The 22,654-nt window shown below is 38.5% G+C and overlaps 1 protein-coding gene across 1 annotated transcript in view; it reads left to right on the top strand.

Moving 5' to 3' along the window:
- Positions 1 to 22,654, top strand: part of LOC149798318 (uncharacterized) — a 173,305-nt gene that overhangs the window by 10,104 nt on the left and 140,547 nt on the right. The window contains exons 2-3 of the mRNA XM_089960862.1: positions 1,178 to 1,278; positions 1,601 to 1,708. Of these exons, the coding sequence (XP_089816988.1) occupies positions 1,178 to 1,278; positions 1,601 to 1,708 (209 nt within the window). The remainder of the gene's footprint in view (positions 1 to 1,177; positions 1,279 to 1,600; positions 1,709 to 22,654) is intronic.

Below are 22,654 nucleotides of genomic sequence, written 5' to 3'. Positions count from 1 at the left end.
GAAAGTTCAGTTTTCTAGTCATCTTGTCCAAGACAAGCAGCCTTATATAGAGTTGTAAATCCTTGCTTGTATTTGTACAGTGAAACTTCTAAATTGTGCCCCATACAAAAACTACTTCTTTAATTCCTTAAAGTTTGCAATTGTGAAACATGGTGATTTTTTACTTATTATCCAAGTTAACTACTATTTCAGTGGTACGTATTACAAATGTATTCTATCATGTGTATCTGTTGTTGCAATGCTATTGCTGTACCATCACAATTAGCTACATCATCAGTAAATAAGAGTGTTAGAAGACCAGGGCATTTTCTGAAATAAAAATACCCCTGCCTGTATTTTCACAGTGGCTAAGGAATATACATTTATCTTGATGGGTTATGAGTTGGTACCTGAGGCATATAGACAGAGGTTTAGGAACTGTAGAAAAGAAACTTAACAAAGCTAAGTCAAATTTATGTGGGAGAAAGAACAACTTTTGCTAGGTAGTGCTCAGCTAAGAACGTTGATAAAGATTACAGTAACTTACAAGAGCTCATATTGAGGAGTTAAAGAATTGTATCCATAGTGATGTCAAGACAGACCTTGAGCAAAAGGTTGAAACATTGGAAAATGCTGCTGCAGAGCTGATGATTATTTCTTGACTCACAAAGTTTCATTTATCAGTAAGTCTTCCTCTCAGCAGTAATTATTTGGTAAAACAAATCACTTAAGTCTCTTACGAGTTCTTCCAAATCTCAGTCTGACACAACTTTTAAAATTCAAAACTAAAAGTTTTTACTTCTCTTATTATAAAAGGAAATGACACATAATTTCTGATTTGCACATGTTGAAAAATAAGCAACAGAATAAAGGCAAAGCTGTTCTAAATGCTCTTATTTCAAAGAGGTCAAGGTCACTGTTTGATATTGAAACAATACTTTGGCTTGGTCAAACAAATCCCTGTCTGATTCCATTATGTAGAATTAGGGACCATTCATGCTGAAATATTATATATCATGTATTTGTGTTTCTGGCAAGCCTATAGTTATTAATATATTAAGGGACACAGGAGTTTCTCAGAGTCACTTATTGTCATGTACTTTGCCTTTGTCTGAGAAGTCTTATAGTGAAAAGTATTCTTGGTGAGTAGCGTGTGGCTTTGTTAATGTTCCTCTCCATTGTGTCAATTTGTCCTCAGGCTTAGTCTCAGGACCCATGACAGTCAGAACAGTGTTGTCTTTACCCATTCAGGGCATTCATTTATTACTAGGCATTGACCTAGCTGTAGATAAAGCCATGGTTAATTTTCTGACAAGCCTTGTTTGGATCAGAAGTTGATGTTGAGAGGGAAATCCCAGATTTATATCCTTTTTATGCAGGTACCAGAGCTAGGGCATAAAGGGCTCTTGAGAATGACATTGATCAGGAAATCATTCCTATAGCTGACACATTATTGATAATTCTTTTGATGAGGTTACTTCTGCTCATTGTATTGATCAATTAATGATAGTGATGACAGTAATCTTCTATTTACTACTCATTCTCTCTATTCTGATCAGGGTGGCAAAAGACAGCCACTAGTCAAACAGGAACAGGATCCTGAAATATGTTCTTTTTTCAGAGGGCTATTAGCGAGGCTGAAGCCAAACAAGTCCTAGTTTGTAAGTTTGTGAAAAATGGATTATTATTAGAAAATAGAGTACCTGAGATGTCTGATGGTAATGTTTCAGTGAGTTGTCAGATTGTTATTTCAAAGTGACATTGATAGGAAAGTCTTAGTCTAGTATTCTATCTCATGAGAATCCCGTGGCTTATCATTTAGGAGTCGGTAAAATTTATCAAAATATCTTGAATAATTTTGTTTGGTAGAAAGCGAAAAGTGATGTTTCCAAGCGCTGTAGATATTGTCACACTTTCAAATGGTAAGAAAACTCAATAAGAATATACCCAAGACTCCTCTGCAACCTATTCCTGTATTTGACAAACGATCTAGCAGAATAATGGTAGACTGTCACTCCCTTACCCAAGATCAAGTCGGGCAACCAATACTTCTTAATCATAATATTGATATTTTTTTAAAAATTATTTTTTACACTGATTGTCCTTTCCAAATCTATTCAGTATGATTGAAGGACTAATTGTATGTCTAGAATTTTTAAAGATAGACATGAATTAGGCATCCAACAGTTTAAGTCATCTACCTATCACCTTGAGAGTCAAAACACTTTGGAAAGATTGGATGAAACTTTGAAGAACATAATTAAATCATATTGCTCAGTAGTATATAAATGGGTGTTCGCTACCCTATGGGTCCCCGGTCACCTGTCCTCGCCGCTAACCCCCATAACACGCTATCACCCACGAGGCCCATATATGTTTTGGTTACTTTTGGCTGAGGGGTTGGTAGATTTGTAAACACACAAGTGACGCAAGTATGCCAGTCATGGGGTTTAGAATCTCGTACGGCTACCCGTGTTCCCATAGGGTATCGAACAAGTTCATAGAGCCCCTGCCATACTATTCTGTGCTAGTCTGCAGCGATTGTGGAAAGGTTAAAAATCTATGCAGAGAGACAGACATGAAGATCTAAAGTAGAGATCAATATATACACGCTGGTAAGCCTACTACAATGAATGCTTAAAATGTACTATATTGGCTTGCTGTATATTGATTTTTTCTTCACAGTGCGCGCTATATGTAAATATAGCCGAGTTGTTAATATAGAAAATGTTGAACGACATACAGGGAATTGACTGCCAAAGCATTATGAATAAGTTTCTTGTTTTTCTAGCAATGACGTAATCCTGCCTTCAGATTAGAAGATCAGAGATGTAGCAGGAAACAAACTGGAATTGCTGTATCGTTTGAATGTTTCATAAAGATTCATGAGAGAGGCCCAAACTATGGTGTAAAAATTATCTGAAACAAACCCAGGATACACTGATAAGCCGGTAAATTTGGCAGTGACCTTAGAAATATCATGAAAACAAACTTGGACATATGTTTTAGAAGAAAAAAAAGAAGAAAAAATTAGAGTATCATGCTTAAAAGTGTATACCCTCAAAAGAAACATGATAACTAGCCCACTGCGTCTGAAGCGTCTGACTTTTTTATGATGGCAGTGGCGACGATATTTCGGAACAGGTTAATTAGATGCTTTGGGGCCATAAGTAAACAATTGGCACCTCAGCTCAATTTATCCTTAAGAGCGCATTACATTCTCGCAGAAAAGATACAGCGCAAGTATATAGTGAAATTTGTAGACGCTCTCTTCAGGGGCAAAGTGGATGAAATTGCCGATGCGAAGTTCAACATCACTTGGTACATGGGCAGTCCCCTGAAAATTTATGTTGCTATTGTAGTTGATGATGACTCCTTTGTGCTAGTTGAGGCGGACATGTTTCTGATAAATGTTTTACTTAACACTGCAGAAGGTGTTTGATGTGGTTACTGTGACATTGGCGTGGTCAATTATTTGGCAACGATTGATTTACAGCTTCATGTTCGCCATGGAGAGTTCGAAAGGAAATGCTGCTAAAAGAAAACGTGGCTGTGTTTTTGTCAAGTTGACACACGTTCACACATGTGTAAATAGGAATCTCTATGTCATTGGAACAGAGATGTCCAGTGGTATTAGGATGCAAAAGATGCAAAGCAGCCTGTCTTGCGAAATATGAACCCTGTGGCAGACCATGCCATAACGAGTACTGCAGAACACACACGCATATATTACGGGGGCGGGGTATTAGGGACACAACCTTGCATGAAATGTGGAAGCTGAGCCAATCACTCAACCAACTTCGCCAGCCTTGAGGATCTGTTCGGAAGTAATAGATGAAATAATCAACAGGATTGAAGCGATTGCAGTTTCTGATCCTGGCGAAATAAAACAAATCCTCTACACAATTTCACAATTAGAGACACGCTTCTCCATCCACTAGTATAACCATTTCTGCTGCGCCACAGCTAAGACAGCTCGCGCAGCAGCATGACATACGCATACCAAGTCGTATAAGAAAATCAGATATATTTGAATTACTGAGACCAATCTTTACCCTGAATCCGCAAGCACCACCACAGGTTGTCACTGCCACGGTGGAATCAGCAGCACAATAAAAACAACTGTAAAGCAATTAAGACAATTTGTGCGCAAGCACCATATCCGAATGCCCAGTGGCACAGGAAAAACCAACATACTTGCTATTGTAGACTCGTATGAACAAAACCGTCTTCACTACTGAAGCCGTTGATTACATTTTTGCAAAGCATAACAATCACAAGTGCCCGAATTCAAATTTCAGAAACGTAGTGGCGAGTTGGAAAATCTCGTGGTAATTATTCCGTCCACTTACACTCCAGGCAAGTATGATCGACAGCTGCTAACATATAGGATTCCTGCAATCGTAGCGTTGTTACGAAACTTTTTATACGATGGGATTAAAGTAGACATTATCTTCAATGCGCATCTGGTTATGCCGCTTAGTCGTGTCAAGGAGAGATTCAAAATTACTACTACTTGGATTCACAGTGGCGCTTGTATGTTCGTTAACCGAAAAGACATCAGCGTTATTAACGATGAAATTGGTAGAGACATCGAAAGGAATCTTGAAACGCTGAACAAATACACCAACGCAAGATCAGGACGGACACTCGAAATATGTGTCCAGGTCGAGGTCCTTTGCTCGCCATATCACCCGTTTCGTGGATCCAGTTACATAACAAAACCGAAGTGGGTCTCGCCAAGATCAGTGATAACGTGATGATCGTTGTTTTCAATGGGCCATCTTATCGGCACTATACCCGGTAATCGGCAATCAAGTCAGGTCTAAAAAAATATTGACAACTCATGGGTAAGTTCAACTTGATGATATCGGGTTCCCAGTGCAAGTGACTAGATCCGCACTAAAGAAATTTTAAACACTGAACCCAGAAACACTGAACTCAGGTATCGCTGTTAATGTGTTCGCTTACGACGAAGACTTGTATCTGCTGACACTATCTACCCATGGACAGAATGGCGGAATCCAAATTGAAATGAGTGACTCAGAATTGTCTAGCACTAGGTATGGATAAACAAATCTGGGTACGCTGCTTAACCGGCACAACCGGTTCCACAGCAAGAACTGTTCGTGCAGACGTTGCATGCATGTATTTAGCATTCAAGAACTGCTCAACAGTCACGACTTTTACTGCGTCGGTATCAGTGAAAATTCACAGCGCACAATCACGCATAAGCCTGGTAAAACACTGTTAAATTTACGGCAGTGCTTTGAAAGATGAAGGATCCCCCACATCATCTATGTCGATTTTGAGTGTCTAAATGTGGCTTTGGAAAATAGGCACCGAGGCTGACTAGACAGTGCTAGTCACAGAACAAAACAGTGCTAAACTTTTATCGTGCTCAGGGTTCTCCTAGACAGTGGTGTTCCTCCAATCTATCGAAGTCACAACGAAATATATTCGAGAGCAGCTCCATTCGGCAGTACGCTTTACCATTTACCATGACAGAGGATAACATTCATGAATTTGCTGCAGCTACGCATTGCTGGATCTGATTAAAGCCTTCACTAACAAAGCACAAATCCTACTGAATGACAAAAAGCAAAGCCGGCGATGAAAGTAATATTCATGGTTCCAAAGTTCGTGATCACTACCACATCATTAGAACTTACAGAGGTGCCGCGTACAACTCGTGTAATCTTTAGCTCAGAGTTACCCCAAGAAAACCCACATTTCTGAGGTGCTTCATAATCTGCACATGCACGACGACCACTTGATTATGCATGCAGTATCCAGGGCATCCGACTCGCCGATCAGCATGATCACCAACGACACATGACGTTTCGGCTGGGGCAGTTGCAGTTCGTCGATTCGATCAGGTTTATGAACTCGTCCCTGGAAAAGGTAGTGAGTAACCTGACGGAGGAGAACTTGAAAATCACTCGTTGATACTATCCCACCAATAACCTCTGTTTGCCCGGATATAACCTCGTCAACCCCCACGGTTACATCATGTATCCTAAAGCCAATAATTTGTATGGCTAAGCCATGATGCAACCGTTGCCAGTGGGTGGATTTCATTGATGTGCATGGCCACATCTCCCAAGCCTACCACGGATATTTGGAACATCCAGAGCCTTGCACAAGACGCACAACAATTATCCGTTGACTCCAAAGGAGCTGTTGAAGTCCGTCCGCAAGTGCAGCAAATGCACAAAACTCGTCCCGTGTCTCAGGACCAAGCACAAATATATACTGCACGTTCGAAATCTGCAGTTGCAACTGGGTATGCGTGTCGCCAAGATCCATCGAGTGCATACATTTCGTCAGCACGCTATAGCTCCCTTACGTTCAAATTAACACAGACCTGCGCGCCAAGGCCATCAACGACTTTGAGAAGGACTTCTTCAAGTTCATGGACAATGCCGTATTTGGGAAGTCCGTGGAAAATATGAGGAAAGGAATCCTCGTTGACCTCGTCCGTGAATCAACAGAGCGCGATAGACGTCAAAGGCTCAATGTAGATCCGGCCTTCGAGCCCAGAAAAAATCTTTGATGGTGGGCTTATGGACTTAACATTTAAAATCAAAACTCAGGCTGACGAAATCAATCTTTGCGGGGTCGTCCGGGCTGAAGCTACTGATGTCCAAAATCAATCCATTTTGTCAGGATCGGGTCAAAGATGCTGAACACAGACACTGACCTGGTAATGATGCATATCAACACCAAGGACGTAAATGCGGACATGACCCATCCAAGCATGGCCAGCGAATTTGATAATAGCGAGTATCCGAAAAAACATCCGCTGTACTCCACCAAGAAAAAAGTTTTTTGGGGAAAATTCAAAGATGAATGCTCGGGCAAACCGATCGAAGAGTATATAGGACTGCAGTCCAAAATGTACTCGATCGTGGTTAGGCCCAAACCTATCAAAAAGGCCATATGCGATCTACGATTGATTGTTCAAAAGTACCTCAAGCACGCGCTGTACCTGGAATGTCTTGGACACCGTCATGAGTTCGCACACACAGCCAAAATAATCCTATCCAGGAACCATCGCATGGGTATATACCGACGCCATGGCGAGTTTGTCCTCGTTTGATAGCACGTGATGGATAATCCCCGATGGCATCACCACTTACGCATTTGGTCATCGCGCTATGGTAAATGACACAGGTTAATGACATTAACAACGGAACCACAGATCTGAGAAATTCTTTGCCAGAATCCACGTGTAACAAACATGGCCACGTGAGTCTGTTGCTTGTATAACTGCGCCCATGTACCCAAAGTGATCTCTGACAACTGTAACATGCTGATGATATTTCGTGGCATTGGCGCGCATGGTCTTGGAAACATCCATTGATCTTGGTGGGATGGATTTCGTAACATGTTTGTGTGGATTGCCTCGTACCCGTTTAGTTTCTCAGGATTGATTTAACTAATGATGGGCCACGCGAATATCGTGCGGGTTTGAAGGCGGAAGCGTCAATTTGAAAAAAGTCATATAAAAATAAAAAAGGTCGGCATAGATACCATGGAATCGTACGAAAGTCCACGCCGTGAAGCCGTTCGTGAGCTCCAAGAATTAATTGAGAAAGCAATCGAAGGACGCAAAATGTCAAAAATATGTTACAGTCGCGGAAGACCTTACGGCGGAGTTAGAGCAAAAGTTTGCGCCGTTGATTAGCTCACCAAAGAAATTGCTGAACTTGCCAATAATATTAAAAGGTCAACAAAGCAACCGTGTAACAAGTGGCGAAGCTCCGTTCCGTTCGTAAGATAGCCAAACACACCAAGCATATCAAGACAGCCACAAGAGCGACTGCAGAGATATTTGTGCGTTTGCCAGAGGCGATTGGGCAGGTCAAAGAAGACGTTGAAGATCTTGGTGAGACCCAGGGTGTGTTCGCCAAAAGCATCCATGCCCTTGTTGAGGACATGAGAGATGCACTTGCCCGAATACCAAACGTACCACCTTTGTGCGCGACAGAGACGAAAACATTGTTGCAATGTTTTTTTCACCGAAGTAGATAGCATGGCGATCTTCAAAAATCACGTCTTTGTCGCTCTTAATAGACCTCCCGACTGGAAAGAGCATATGATGAATGTGTCATCAAAAACGCATGAAAAATTCATGAATAGGGAATTACCGAAATTGGTATTCATGGTGTTTACTGAAAAGAAACAAGCTACAGGTGATGTTTGGAATCATTTTGCAGAAACACTTATGGCATTTCGGAGCGGAGAGATTATAAAAGGTGAAGCATTATGGAGATATTTTATGGGAAGTTGGGGCTCACTACCACTACAACCACAATTCTTTTTCAGGAAGAAGACACTGACTTTAAATATGAGACAGAGGAAGACATTAAAGGAAGGCAAGAGGATGAAAAATAAGCTTGAGCCATTTTATAAGCGGTTAGAAATACACCGCACGTCTCAGTTTCGCACATCAGGTCGAATGGGAAAGACACTAGTATCAATGATAGCTCCAAAACATCGATGACTTGAGTGGATGAAGAAACAACCTAGACCTGAATTTCGCTCAGAGGAAGAACACAAACAGTGGACAAACGAACAGTGTCAAAGGTGGCGCCAACAGCAACAATTTAAACTTCATGGCCAGCAGGTAGTAAAACCCCAAAAGGCGAAAGGTCTGACCAAACCAGATAACGGACAAGGACAGAAACAACAAGTATCACCACCACCGGGAGAAAAATCTGAATGGGTTAAACAAGAAGTCAAAACGTGTCGCGGCAGGAAAAAGAAATACAAGAGTGGTGAGGGCCTTGGTGGTGGTAGACTGTGTGACCCTAACGATCTCGCAGATTAATTGGAAATACTCGTGAGATCCGTTCGTGAGGGCAACAATGCCCATGAAGTTATTAATGATTTTGTTGTTATTATAGGGTTTAACGCCATTTTTCAGCACAATATAGGCTATACATGGCGGCCAGTATAAATGGTGGAGGAAGAATCCGGGAAAAGCCCGGAAAGAACCACCAACCCACGAGAAGCTGCTGACAAACTTTTTCACGTATCCACATTGGCCGATCCCGAGACTCGAACCCACACATGCAGAGGTGAGATGCATTGATCCGTAACAGTGAGTGCTTTAAACCACTCGGCCACTCGGGGCCCCGAAACCACATCGATTTGTCAGCGGCTTTACATATTTAGCTTCTGTTTTTTTCCTCTCTCACTTTGAGGTGATTACAACAGTTATATTTAGGTATTCTTGGCATTAATTTAAGGTATTTATTTATTCTTTAAAATATGATCATTGTGGTGCGGTTGTCTGTATATATTTTGGCGACAAAGCAAAGTGAGTAATTTGATACTGATATTGATCTCGAAGTGAAACCTGTGTACGTTGCTTTGTTTACAGTCCAACCTCTCAAAACAGTGGTATATTATTAATATAGCAAAACTATTGTGTACTTGCTATTCTTTTCTTTCGTGTTTGCCTTTTTTGTCATATTTAAAACTATCAGACTTCCCATTTAAGGAAATATCCGTTTGTTTACTCATTTGCCCTAATGAAATTTGAAATTTTTGATGAACTTATATAGGACCAACTGTAATTAGTTCCAAAGTCTATGTAAAATTTAATTGCCTGATTGTATAGTGAATATATGACTCATTTCATATTGATGAAAACCTTGTAGAGTGTTATAATTTCATTTCGTATAAGTTTTATATTTACAGCTTTTTTCTTCTTCTTGGTTTTGCATGAATTTTTCCTCCATCTTTCTTGCGGGCTAGCGAGCCAAACTTTGAATTTTCGTCCTCTGTATTTATACTTGGCTCGTTTGATTAAATAAGAGTCACATTTTCTATAGTTTGCTTCATTCAACATTTGAAATAAACAAAGACATGAACTAAAATAATATTGAAATAAAGGTTAATTGAAAACTTATCAAGGTTATACGTTCAGACTTTCAAGTAAAAATCAATCACATAAGGTTGACACATGGTTATCATAAAACTTCTTTTGTCAAATTTGGTTTATATTTATTCGTCTGATACACCTTTAAAATGACTTTAAGATAGTTCAGTTACTGTAAGACTTACGTTATGTCAGCGATTATGCATGACCTAATTCTGGCTCATGGCGGTAGGTTTATTAGAATTTTTTGTGACTGCATCAATCCCGAAATTGTCATATAATGAAATTCATCACTAACTGATATTAATTTCGCGACAATTATGATGATACTTTGCGTGCCTGCAAATTGTAATTCGCACTGCAAATATTACAGACTACCCTGGTTTGCTGTTATATAATTTGCTTGCAGATTATGGTCTGCACTACAGACGGCACAGTTTACCCTTATTTGCTGCTGCATAATGTGCCTGCAGACCAGTGACTGCATTTTTCAAACCAGACTACTTTGATTTACCGATACATAATGTGCCTGCAGATCAGGGTCTGCAAACATTGCAGACTACCCTCATCTTCTGTTAAACAATGTGATTGCAGATCACTGAGTACAACGATTCACTGTCAAATAATGTGCTGCAGATCAAGGGCTACAGTGTGTTTTCCAATTAACAAAAATGGTACACTGTAACATGATGATAAATTAGGAAATGGTAAATCTAGGTCTATGCTATTAACAGCTGAATGCAGGTTAAGTACAGTACTACAACCTTTACAACAGCCTGGACATCTACATACAATACAAAGCACTCCTAGAGAAAAAGGGGGGCCCCGGATGGCTGGGTGGTCTAAAGCTCTCGCTGTTACCAGTCAACGCAGTCTCAACTCTGTCCACGTGGACTCGAATTTCGGGCATGGTAAATGTGTCTATGAAAGAAAGCATGCCAGTAGCTTCCCATAGGTCAGTGGTTCTTACCTGGGTTTTCCTTCACTAATTATTCTGGCCGTGTATAGCCTATCCTGCGCTGAGAAATAACTTTAAACCCAAACAACAACAACAAAAACAAAATCAAATATTAAACACTGTTAATATAGAAGATGTTATCTGGCTTGGAATATTACATATTTAATGAAGCTAATGCATAATTAACTACTTCATTAAAACAGAATTTCTACTCCGTCTGCAGGGTCCATATGTAAAATGACCTATCTTCAGCAAGAATAGGGCCAATATAGTGGTAATAGGAAAAATTAGTGTTGAATGATTTAAAACGTTTATTGTTCAAAATAGTCACTTTACACTTCTTTTTTGCACTCCTTTAAGTCAGATAAATTAAAATATTGATGAAGATTTATAAACTATATAAAAATGTTCATATTTTGTTTCACCATGGTTGTTGTACAACACCGTTATTGTCTTATACAGGAACCTTGAAAATAGGTTACAGTTAGAAATTGGCAACTATTCCTATAATATAATCATGTGACATCATAATTTCTGGCATTTATGATCACTAAAATGATCATTGAATGCATGTCAGTGATTCACCAAAATTAACTACTGAAGTTACAACTTCTTTGTCTAATTTTCCACCTTTCTCTTTGAAGGAACATTGACCAAGAATGTTTTTCTTTGATTATTAATACACTGTATCAAAACTAAAGAGTCAGGAAAATGCCATAAACCAAGTAAAGGCAAAGTGAACTTTATTTTTTGTGTGGTTATGTTTAGACAAAATGACACATGCTAGGTTGACTATTTTGGCCCGAATTACTCCCTAGAATGGACCCTAGTTTGTGTTAAGCAACGTGTAGCAATGAATAAAGTCTTGTTGTAATGTGACATGAAAATATGTGTTATGCATTCCAATAAACTATCCCTAATACACGCACCTTTCTGGTGAAAACTTTTAAAGCATTAGCAATTAGCAATTTTCGAAGATTGCGAAGCACCTACCAAAGGTCCATGTTGTCATGATCTAATTCTAGTGCTTCTTAGTGTTCATTTGTTTGTGTCAGGAAATCTGCCAACATCTGGTGAAGTCTACATTTGCTCTGATTAATTAGTTGTTTTTTATTGTGTAATCTAAATATTTGAAACAACAACAACACCAATAATAAATCGATTCATTTGTAGCCCTTGATAAATAATGCAGAGGCTTTAAATTATAATAAGGACAATAATACATGTAATATTAGTAACAAGAGATCCAAGTGGCCTTGAGATCACTCAGCTCGCTGACATTTAATAGCCAAAGGCAAGATCAGTTTACCAAAAAATCGGGGTTAGTTAAAAGCTTTGTGTCGAAATTTCTTCCAACGCTGTTGATTTTTTATGTTGGGAAAACAACTGGTTCAAGGTTTTCCTAATTCCTCTATCTTCATCCATACTTGATGATATATCAACATGATCTGCCCGTATACCAGGACTCTTTGTATTAGAGTAGATCAAATAATGTCCAGCAGTTTTATTTTAATAAATAAAGTGTAACAGAATAGTTTCTACTTTCGGTAATGGCAGACATACTTGACAGCAGAACAGCATCAGTTGCATAAACCTGGGAAGCATTTTACCTACAGTGGCCATCTTTAACTATGAATCAGCATCTTTTGTATCAAATTGCAGGCCCAGTATAATATTTGTAGTAACAGATGCCATATTTGAAAGTGAATCATAATACGTTGCATAAATCTTAAAGACCTGCATGGCAGAACGATTTCTGTCAAAATTGGTGTAATTCTACTGAAGAGTTTTTTGGAAGGAGATTTTTTAAATGTTCTTTTTAAATTTTTGTAACAGTGGCCATATATGATGGTGGAGTGACTCCATTTGCACCAGTTTGATCACATTTTGTTCAGGAGTCTCTGCTAAGTTATTTAAATCTTCTTCTATCTTTAGCAATGTTGGCCATATCTGACGGTGGATCAGCATCTTTTGAAATAAAGAATTGGAAGGTCTTGAAGCCAAAACGCTATCTGTCAAATTGTTTGGTCTAGAAAATTCTGAGAAATCTTTTAAAGATTTTTGTTGTTAGGAATGATTGCCACATTCGAAGACAGATTAGCATCATTAGTAAAATAATCAAAACGTCATCACGCCAAAAACGCTCCCTCCCAGATTTCGTTATAAATTTGTATCATGTTGTTAAGAAGTTTAAAATTGCAACTGTTGATAGATACACAAAACATGACGGATGCAAGGCCATACCGTAAGCTCACTTCATTTTATGCCCAAGTGAGGTAATAATAATAATAATAATAATAATAAAATCATTTCATTACCAACACTAACAATTAAAAACCTGAAAATGTTAAATTTAAGCAACTTTAAGGGGAAAATTTTAAAAAAATCATGAAACCAAATTTGGACTGACAAGAACTTTAAAAGATTGAAATGCTAATATAAGGAGACTGCTCAGTGACCAGACAAAATAGGTATTATGTATGGAGAATGCTTAGTGACCAGACAAAATAGGTATTATGTATGGAGAATGCCCAGTGACCAGACAAAATAGGTATTATGTATGGAGACTGCTCAGTGATCAGACAAAATAGGTATTATGTATGGAGAATGCTCAGTGATCAGACAAAATAGGTATTATGTATGGAGAATGCTCAGTGATCAGACAAAATAGGTATTATGTATGGAGACTGCTCAGTGATCAGACAAAATAGGTATTATGTATGGAGACTGCTCAGTGATCAGACAAAATAGGTATTATGTATGGAGAATGCCCAGTGACCAGATAAAATAGGTATTATGTATGGAGAATGCTCAGTGACCAAACAAAATAGGTATTATGTGTGGAGAATGCTCAGTGATCAGACAAAATAGGTATTATGTGTGGAGAATGCTCAGTGACCAGACAAAATAGGTATTATGTATGGAGACTGCTCAGTGACCAGACAAAATAGGTATTATGTATGGAGACTGCTCAGTGACCAGACAAAATAGGTATTATGTATGGAGACTGCTCAGTGATCAGACAAATAGGTATTATGCATGGAGAATGTTCAGTGATCAGACAAAATAGGTATTATGTATGGAGAATGCTCAGTGACCAGACAAAATAGGTATTATGTATGGAGAATGCTCAGTGACCAGACAAAATAGGTATTATGCATGGAGAATGCTCAGTGATCAGCCAAAATAGGTATTATGTATGGAGAATGCTCAGTGATCAGACAAAATAGGTATTATGTATGGAGAATGCTCAGTGACCAGACAAAATAGGTATTATGTATGGAGAATGCTCAGTGATCAGACAAAATAGGTATTATGTATGGAGAATGCTCAGTGATCAGACAAAATAGGCATTATGCATGGAGAATGCTCAGTGATCAGACAAAATAGATATTATGTATGGAGACTGCTCAGTGACCAGACAAAATAGGTATTATGTATGGAGACTGCTCAGTGATCAGACAAATAGGTATTATGAATGGAGAATGTTCAGTGATCAGACAAAATAGGTATTATGTATGGAGAATGCTCAGTGACCAGACAAAATAGGTATTATGTATGGAGAATGCTCAGTGACCAGACAAAATAGGTATTATGTATGGAGAATGCTCAGTGATCAGACAAAATAGGTATTATGTATGGAGAATGCTCAGTGATCAGACAAAATAGATATTATGTATGGAGAATGCTCAGTGACCAGACAAAATAGGTATTATGTATGGAGAATGCTCAGTGACCAGACAAAATAGGTATTATGTATGGAGAATGCTCAGTGATCAGACAAAATAGGCATTATGTATGGAGAATGCTCAGTGATCAGACAAAATAGATATTATGTATGGAGACTGCTCAGTGACCAGACAAAATAGGTATTATGTATGGAGACTGCTCAGTGATCAGACAAAATAGGTATTATGTATGGAGAATGCTCAGTGATCAGACAAAATAGGTATTATGTATGGAGACTGCTCAGTGACCAGACAAAATAGGTATTATGTATGGAGACTGCTCAGTGACCAGACAAAATAGGTATTATGTATGGAGACTGCTCAGTGATCAGACAAATAGGTATTATGCATGGAGAATGTTCAGTGATCAGACAAAATAGGTATTATGTATGGAGAATGCTCAGTGACCAGACAAAATAGGTATTATGTATGGAGAATGCTCAGTGATCAGACAAAATAGGTATTATGTATGGAGAATGCTCAGTGACCAGACAAAATAGACCTGACAAAATAGGTATTATGTATGGAGAATGCTCAGTGATCAGACAAAATAGGTATTATGTATGGAGAATGCTCAGTGACCAGACAAAATAGGTATTATGTATGGAGACTGCTCAGTGATCAGACAAAATAGGTATTATGTATGGAGACTGCTCAGTGATCAGACAAAATAGGTATTATGTATGGAGACTGCTCAGTGGTCAGACAAAATAGACTAGACAAAATAGGTATTATGTATGGAGAATGCTCAGTGACCAGACAAAATAGGTATTATGTATGGAGAATGCTCAGTGATCAGACAAAATAGACTAGACAAAATAGGTATTATGTATGGAGAATGCTCAGTGACCAGACAAAATAGGTATTATGTATGGAGACTGCTCAGTGATCAGACAAAATAGGTATTATGTATGGAGACTGCTCAGTGATCAGACAAAATAGGTATTATGTATGGAGACTGCTCAGTGATCAGACAAAATAGGTATTATGTATGGAGACTGCTCAGTGATCAGACAAAATAGGTATTATGTATGGAGAATGCTCATAGGTCAGACAAAATAGGTATTATGTATGCAGAATGCTCAGTGGTCAGACAAAATAGGTATTATGTATGGAGACTGCTCAGTGATCAGACAAAATAGGTATTATGTATGGAGACTGCTCAGTGATCAGACAAAATAGGTATTATGTATGGAGAATGCTCAGTGACCAGAGAAAATAGGTATTATGTATGGAGAATGCTCAGTGATCAGACAAAATAGGTATTTAGGTATTATGTATGGAGAATGCTCAGTGATCAGACAAAATAGGTATTATGTATGATGGAGAAATTCACAGTGACGAGATAAAATATGCATTATTAATGAAGACTGCCCATTGACCAGACAAAATAGGTATTAAGTAATATTCCCTATGGTTCGTGCACCTTATTTGATACTTTTTCATATGTCTATAGATACTGCCTAAAACATTTTCGTATCAAGAGAGAGAGAGAGAGAGAGAGAGAGAAAGAGAGATGCAAGACGAATATATACATTTTATAATCATCTTGCAAAAACGAAGCTGTGGTTCTAGTCGCAGATGCTATGAGGAGCTTTGCAGTGACAAGGAGACTTAGGTCGATTGTTAAACACAGTTGTGATTAAGACGTACGTTTTTATCTATATGTATCGAGGGTTCCGAAAGATAACCCGTAGCTACTTAATACGCCTTACTATCGTGAAAACATATGTACTGTATGAGATCAGGTCACTCGTGCGATTATTTGATTTCCTTTGTGGATGTGGAGATCGGTGCGGGAGGGATGACGCGGATGATATGGTTTTCATGGAGTCATGGTTGATGAAATAGTATATCAGTCAGTTGTCTGTTTTTCAAATTTAAAAAAGACACTGCTTAGAAACTCTGTTTCGGTACTGTGCTTTAATATATATGTAAGGTACCTTTTTCTCTAAATTAAGAACTTGTACTTACTTTAATTTCATGGTGCTCAGTGTCAAAATCTTAATTCACAGATATTTATTTTGGCATCAACTTGTGTAGTGATACGCATGTATCCGAATGCTGCGGTTCTGAGTGCAGATGCATCTCTTCGATTATACGAGTGTACATACCTTGCATAGCAGCCATGATCATGTGCGCTAATGATTCAATAATAAATATATAATATTATAAAACCAAATGAACAGGATAAGCTAAACAATATATATGGAGATCATTTGATGTCTATGAATTTGTAAAAAAATCCAATATATTTTACACAGGTATTTTCAAAATCAAATGCATTAGCTAGTACTCAGCATGGAAGCTATAATTCAAACGGTCCTTTATTGCACAGGTCCACGAATCTTTAGTTTATGTGAAGAAGCATGAAGGAAACAACTGTATGATATTCCTTGTTGATACTGCACTGAATTTCAAACATCCATGTAAAGATATTAACTATGACCTGATAATATATGAACTGGATTTAGTTCCTAACGAGGATGTAGTCCACATGTTATCGGCGCTTGATTGAAAAAGGGCGTAAATGAAAAAGAGCATACACAAATGCGGCAATAAAGATCTTTTTAGTTTGTCATTTGTTCTGATAGCTGTGTGTAAGACGCATACATACTACTTGTAATTATCTTTTAACAAGACATGTTGGTTCCTCGTGCGGGTATTATTAGGAAACTTGTAGTAATGAATGGAATTAGGTCGATTGTTACAAGCATTTGTAAGATGCGCGTTTTTAAGTATATGTGTCGATACTTCTTAATGAGAAATCGTAGTCACTAATTACACTTAAATTTTGTGCGAACCAATGTTCTATACGAAATGAGGTAATTCGTGTGATTATTTGGTCTCCAATACAAATGTACGAGAGAGAGAGAGAGAGCTGATGTCAGGTTTTGTAAGTCACGGATGATTAAATATCGCAACAGTAAGTTCTTTTTTTTTCGTAAATGAAATAGATGATACTTAGGAATTCTATCAGAATATCATCACTGCGCTTTCGTTCGATATTTTTGTACCTTTTGGCAACCATTTTATCTACTGTTGTGATGACCTTTTTGCCAGATTCATCATTACTCAACAACACCATTATTAATGCGCACATAACTCCGCTTAGACAAATTTGAACTTGTCGCACTAGACACAAGTTTCAAAAGAAACTGGCGTTTTTGTCTACTTAAAATTAAAATTTGGAGTCATACTGTGTATGAATGCTCGTTGCAACAAGTTTTCCATTTGATCTGGAATGAATAGATTTTGGTATTTTTTTCGATTCTCCGAAATTTCGTGATATGGACTGGATTTCTCTGTGCAAATTGTACATGAAAATACATCGGATTGAAGCAGCGCGGGAGAAGCGTGTTTACATCTGCAAGTGTGTTTGTTCTGTCATTGACTATTTGAAATCATAATGTGGGAAAAATATGAATTGTTTCAATTGCAATTATCAAAAAGACGCTATTGAATTTATTTAATGTTTATTTCAGTTTTAATGCAGTAAGGAGAATGTAACTGAACATGAAATATAGTCGAAATTACAGTACAATTTCAAAATGTGTAATCAAGCTTGAGAACGCATGACATGGCTCATGTAATTCGGATTCACAGAACTAAGAAAGTACATTTTGAAGAAACTCAGAATGTAAAACTGTAAGTATATTTTTTGCCATTCTTATTACCAGATAAAGGAGACAGTTTATGCCTTTATAACTTGCACGTTAATTGTAGGTATCAAGCAGTTTTATGAAATCTGGCGTCTATCGCCAAAATCCGAAACACTGTATCAAAAAAGTTAACGCGGAATGTAGCAAAGCAGCTGGTATGTGGCAGTCCACGAAACATCTGCTTTAGTTTATTCAGAAACGAATTTAATCAACCAAACCGTAAAGCGTCTGCTACACGAGAGTAATGATTTGTTTACAAAGTAGTTCCCAATACATTATTGGGTACACGTGTCCTGCGCGCGAGTGCAATATGAAGGTGTGCAATATCGTAAAATACTGAACGATTCTGACAACGGAGAAAAAAATGAGCATAAAATAATCACTGATACCGCACACATAATTTCAGACATCTTGGCAAGGACACAGACTATTGCAAGATGATTTCTTTACTTGTTTTGGTTCCCGGCGAGAATGTTATGATCGATGATGTAAATGCCCACATTCTACATACAGTCGGTACAAGATTAAAAGCAAACAACAACACAAAAAAGATAAGAAAAAGAAAGACCCCCAAAAAATTAATAAATAAGAAAAACGCGAATTAGTATGAAGCTCATAAGACCTTTTACTTTGTAATTATTTCGACATCTGTAAAAGAGACTTACCAGTAAATTGTAAATAATATGCAATCTGATGTGTTTGTTGAAGGTGAGGATGGTATACGAATACGAAGTAGAGCTGGATGTTGGATATCCGTTTTTATCTTTATTTGTCGATGATTCAAATGAGCAGTCGTGGCCACTAATTTCACCCGAATTTCGTGCAAGCAAAATACACTCTATTAATAGCGACAGCTTCATTAAATTCCTTGAGGACAGTATTACATCCCATGTCGTCTGCGGATGGCGCCACTAAATAAAGTTTGTTCCATTTGAGCCATCTCATTATCATGTTGAGTAGCATCTTATTATTACCAGACTCAGACGGACCAATGATAAGGGCACAAATATAATTTGGTAGTCCTGGATGATGCTTGACAGGTTATTGCTCTTGTGTCACTGAAAAGACAATCACGTTCATTGTATAGCATTTTTGATATATATAATCGTGAGTTTATATTGACTTCAATGCACGACAATCAATGATACCAGTGGATTTAAAACAATGACGACAAACAATCGTCGACAGGCACTTACAGGTACGTGCGTAAAATACGTTACAAAAAATATATGTTTGTAACTTCTAAAACCTAGAGTGGTGATATAGCCACGGCAGTTGGGAAATAACCAGGAACTCCATGGGCTACTTATCCTGGTGAAAAACATCTTCCGGGATATAATTATCGTGGCCCTGGAACGCGACTTGATGTCAAATTTGACGAGGAAAACCGACCAAAACCAGTGAATGTGATTGACCAGGCGTACTATGCTCACAACGTCGCTTATAAAAATAAGGATCTGCAACAACGTCATGTCCCTGATGTCATGTTGATTCACACACGCTGAATCCTATACAAAATAAAAAAATAAGGGAGTCACTGGCCATCTGGTTGATAAGAACGACGATGAGCGGTAAACTAGCGATGGGGGCGGGCAAATAATTGTCTGATAATTATAATAATGGGATCGATATATTATAGTCCTTGAGGATACTGGAAAGGCACAGCGGCGATTAGCATCCTCGCTGATGCAGCAGGTGTCAGGCGTGACGTTGCGGAAAATTGGTTAGCCAGACAGGCAATATAACAAATGTATCACCACCTAAAACGATTCAATATGGACGGTTTGATGCTAACACCCCTCAACGAGTTTCATCAGGAAGATATTATATTGTTTAATTCATGACACTATTATAACTGGCACAGCATGTAAACGACAAAGTCGCACATACAAATGCATGTTGACGGTCGCCGACGTTGTGAATAGGTACAAAGAAGCGGAACCAACTAAAACAGCAAATGAAGTAGCAGCCGCGTTTGAACGGGTTGCAAGACTACCAAGCGTAATAGTCGCCTAAAACAGAAAAGTCACGCGTGAAATTTCTATGAAACCTATCGATGCAATAGAAAAGAAACATATTCAGGCCAAGCGTGACACACCAGCGAGCCGCTCACAAAAACTATTACTCTGTAACGTGACAGTCAGGTATTTATATGAACCTGGTGAACTTGAAGTGGTACAAAGAGCAACTAATCATATAAAGAGTGTAAGCACACATACAATTTCCAGTGTGGTAAGATCTACGCGTAGGCCTGCAATCTGCAGACAAGATTCGGCGGCACATCAAATTATGGATTTGTCCGTGAACAATTAAAGGTAATTCCTGAAAATACACAATTACCACAAGCACGGTTATTGCGTTGATTTAGCAGCTTCCATACGTCGATTGCATTCAAGACAGGTTAGCGTGACATTTTCGCGAGTATGTCCTAAACTGCTGTCGATTCTGTCCACATGAATTCGTCTTGGGTCATTAGGAGAATATTGCCATAAAATTACTGTAGTACAAGAAGCTCAGTGATTGTTTTGTCTTTGTTTCAAAGCTATAATGAATTCAGGATCAAGATCAAACTCGCGTTTATTTTTTTTGTCATCTCGCTGATAACTAGCTAATTATTTTCCTTAGTCCCTGCGATGAATGAATTGTTATTGCATACCCCATAATTTTACTGGGAACACGGACAATATCACTAATAACGAGTTCTTGTTTCTCCACGGATCCTAGGTTCTCAACGAGAATAGTGTGTCTGCGGTTGTCCTTTGACAGATAACACAGCACAGTAGGACTGGTATCTCTGGAAATTTCTCCTTATGGAGCCTAAATAATTCAGATTGAAGTGAATCACGAACTATTTTCCTGGATGCAACTATCAGATCCTTAGGGTGCCACATATACCAGAAATCACCAATCACCGTTTCTGGAATCGCACTGCGCATACTTTCACATTAAATCTTGTTGGACATAAGTATCATCTTTATTTTCAGCTGTTTCAATGACTCGTCCATGGCCCTGTGGTCTTGTAACATCTTCTCTTAATAATCGACATATTCTTTTACCCAACTGCGTCGCGATTCAACTGTGAACGGGTGAAGTTGATTATGATCTCCGCACATGATAATTAATGTTGACTTTGTCGATAGCCAGTCGAGAAACATTTTAACGTGTTTTTAGATACCGTGCATATTTTGTCCCATATAATTATTTTAAGAATTGGTGTCTTGCTTATTCTTTCTGGTGTCCATTTATTGACACCCCAACGAAAGAAGCTATAATAAGTTTCGGACTTGGCGCTCCCCCCCTCTCTCTCTCTCCTCTCTCTCTCTCTCTCTCTCTTGCAAGCCGATGAGTTGGGATTAAAACTGTTATTACGGAATTCTCAAACAAGTTTATGACACGTGTTGTCTTACTGGAACTACCCGGACCATTCAGATAAACCGTTTTATATCGGGATAAAATAAAATCATGAACTGATGGTGCTGATGACGGCTGTGACAACGTCCGCCGCTGTAATACTGAGGAAGAGATTTATAACACTGGTCAACAGTGAAATCATTACTGACTTGAAAAGGCCCTAATCTGTAGTATTTTGGTGTGCCGAACACGAATATAACCGTGAAAAATTTGTATTGGCTCTCGTTTTGAAGATATTCATATACCTCATTTTCTATGTTTCACTGTGTAAATTTCTCCAGTAGGACTGCAGCAACATCCGGAATAATGATGTAACATTGCATAATACCATCATGCTCACATCATCCACAGTTGATTGCATCATTTTCTGATGCAATGCAATACTAATGCCATGCGGCTGCTGAAGTAAGTTGACGTCAGCAGTGTACTATACATGTGTAGGCCTATTATACTAATGCCAGGCGGCTGCTGAAGCTGACGTAAGCAGTGTACTATATAAAGCCCAATCAGATAGGTTCAGCATTTAAAATATTTTAGACGTTGTGCGAGACAGTTCAAGCTACTGTTACATAAAACTTATTATTTTATCCATTTACGTACAATAAAGAACAGTAATGCCTCGAAAGTGTGTTAATACCGTGGACAATTTTTGCTATATTTGTGGGGAAGTGACATTTGCCAACCAGAAGAAAAGTATCAATTCTCAAGTGAAGAAGGCATATCATCTTTACTTCGGATGCAAGGTTGGTGACCAAGACAAGCCTTGGGCTCCGCATATATGCTGTGCTACATGTACAACACAGCTTTCACAGTGGTTGAATTGCAAAAGGTCATCAATGCTGTTTGCAGTCCCAATGGTGTGGAGAGAGCCAAGCAACCACCTAAATGACTGTTACTTCTGCTTGGTTCCTCCTCTTTCCGGCGGAATAACGAAGCGAAAGAAGTCGAGAATAGTCTACCCAAACATTCCGTCTGCATTGAGACCAGTTCCACATGGTGAGGGACTTCCTATTCCAGAACCTCC

The sequence above is a fragment of the Sinohyriopsis cumingii genome, chromosome 6, assembly GCF_028554795.1.
Source record: "Sinohyriopsis cumingii isolate HCF-2022 chromosome 6, ASM2855479v2, whole genome shotgun sequence".
Lineage (NCBI taxonomy): Eukaryota > Metazoa > Mollusca > Bivalvia > Unionida > Unionidae > Sinohyriopsis > Sinohyriopsis cumingii.
Note: the sequence above shows the minus strand (reverse complement) of the source record. Positions and strands in the feature narration are given on the sequence as shown.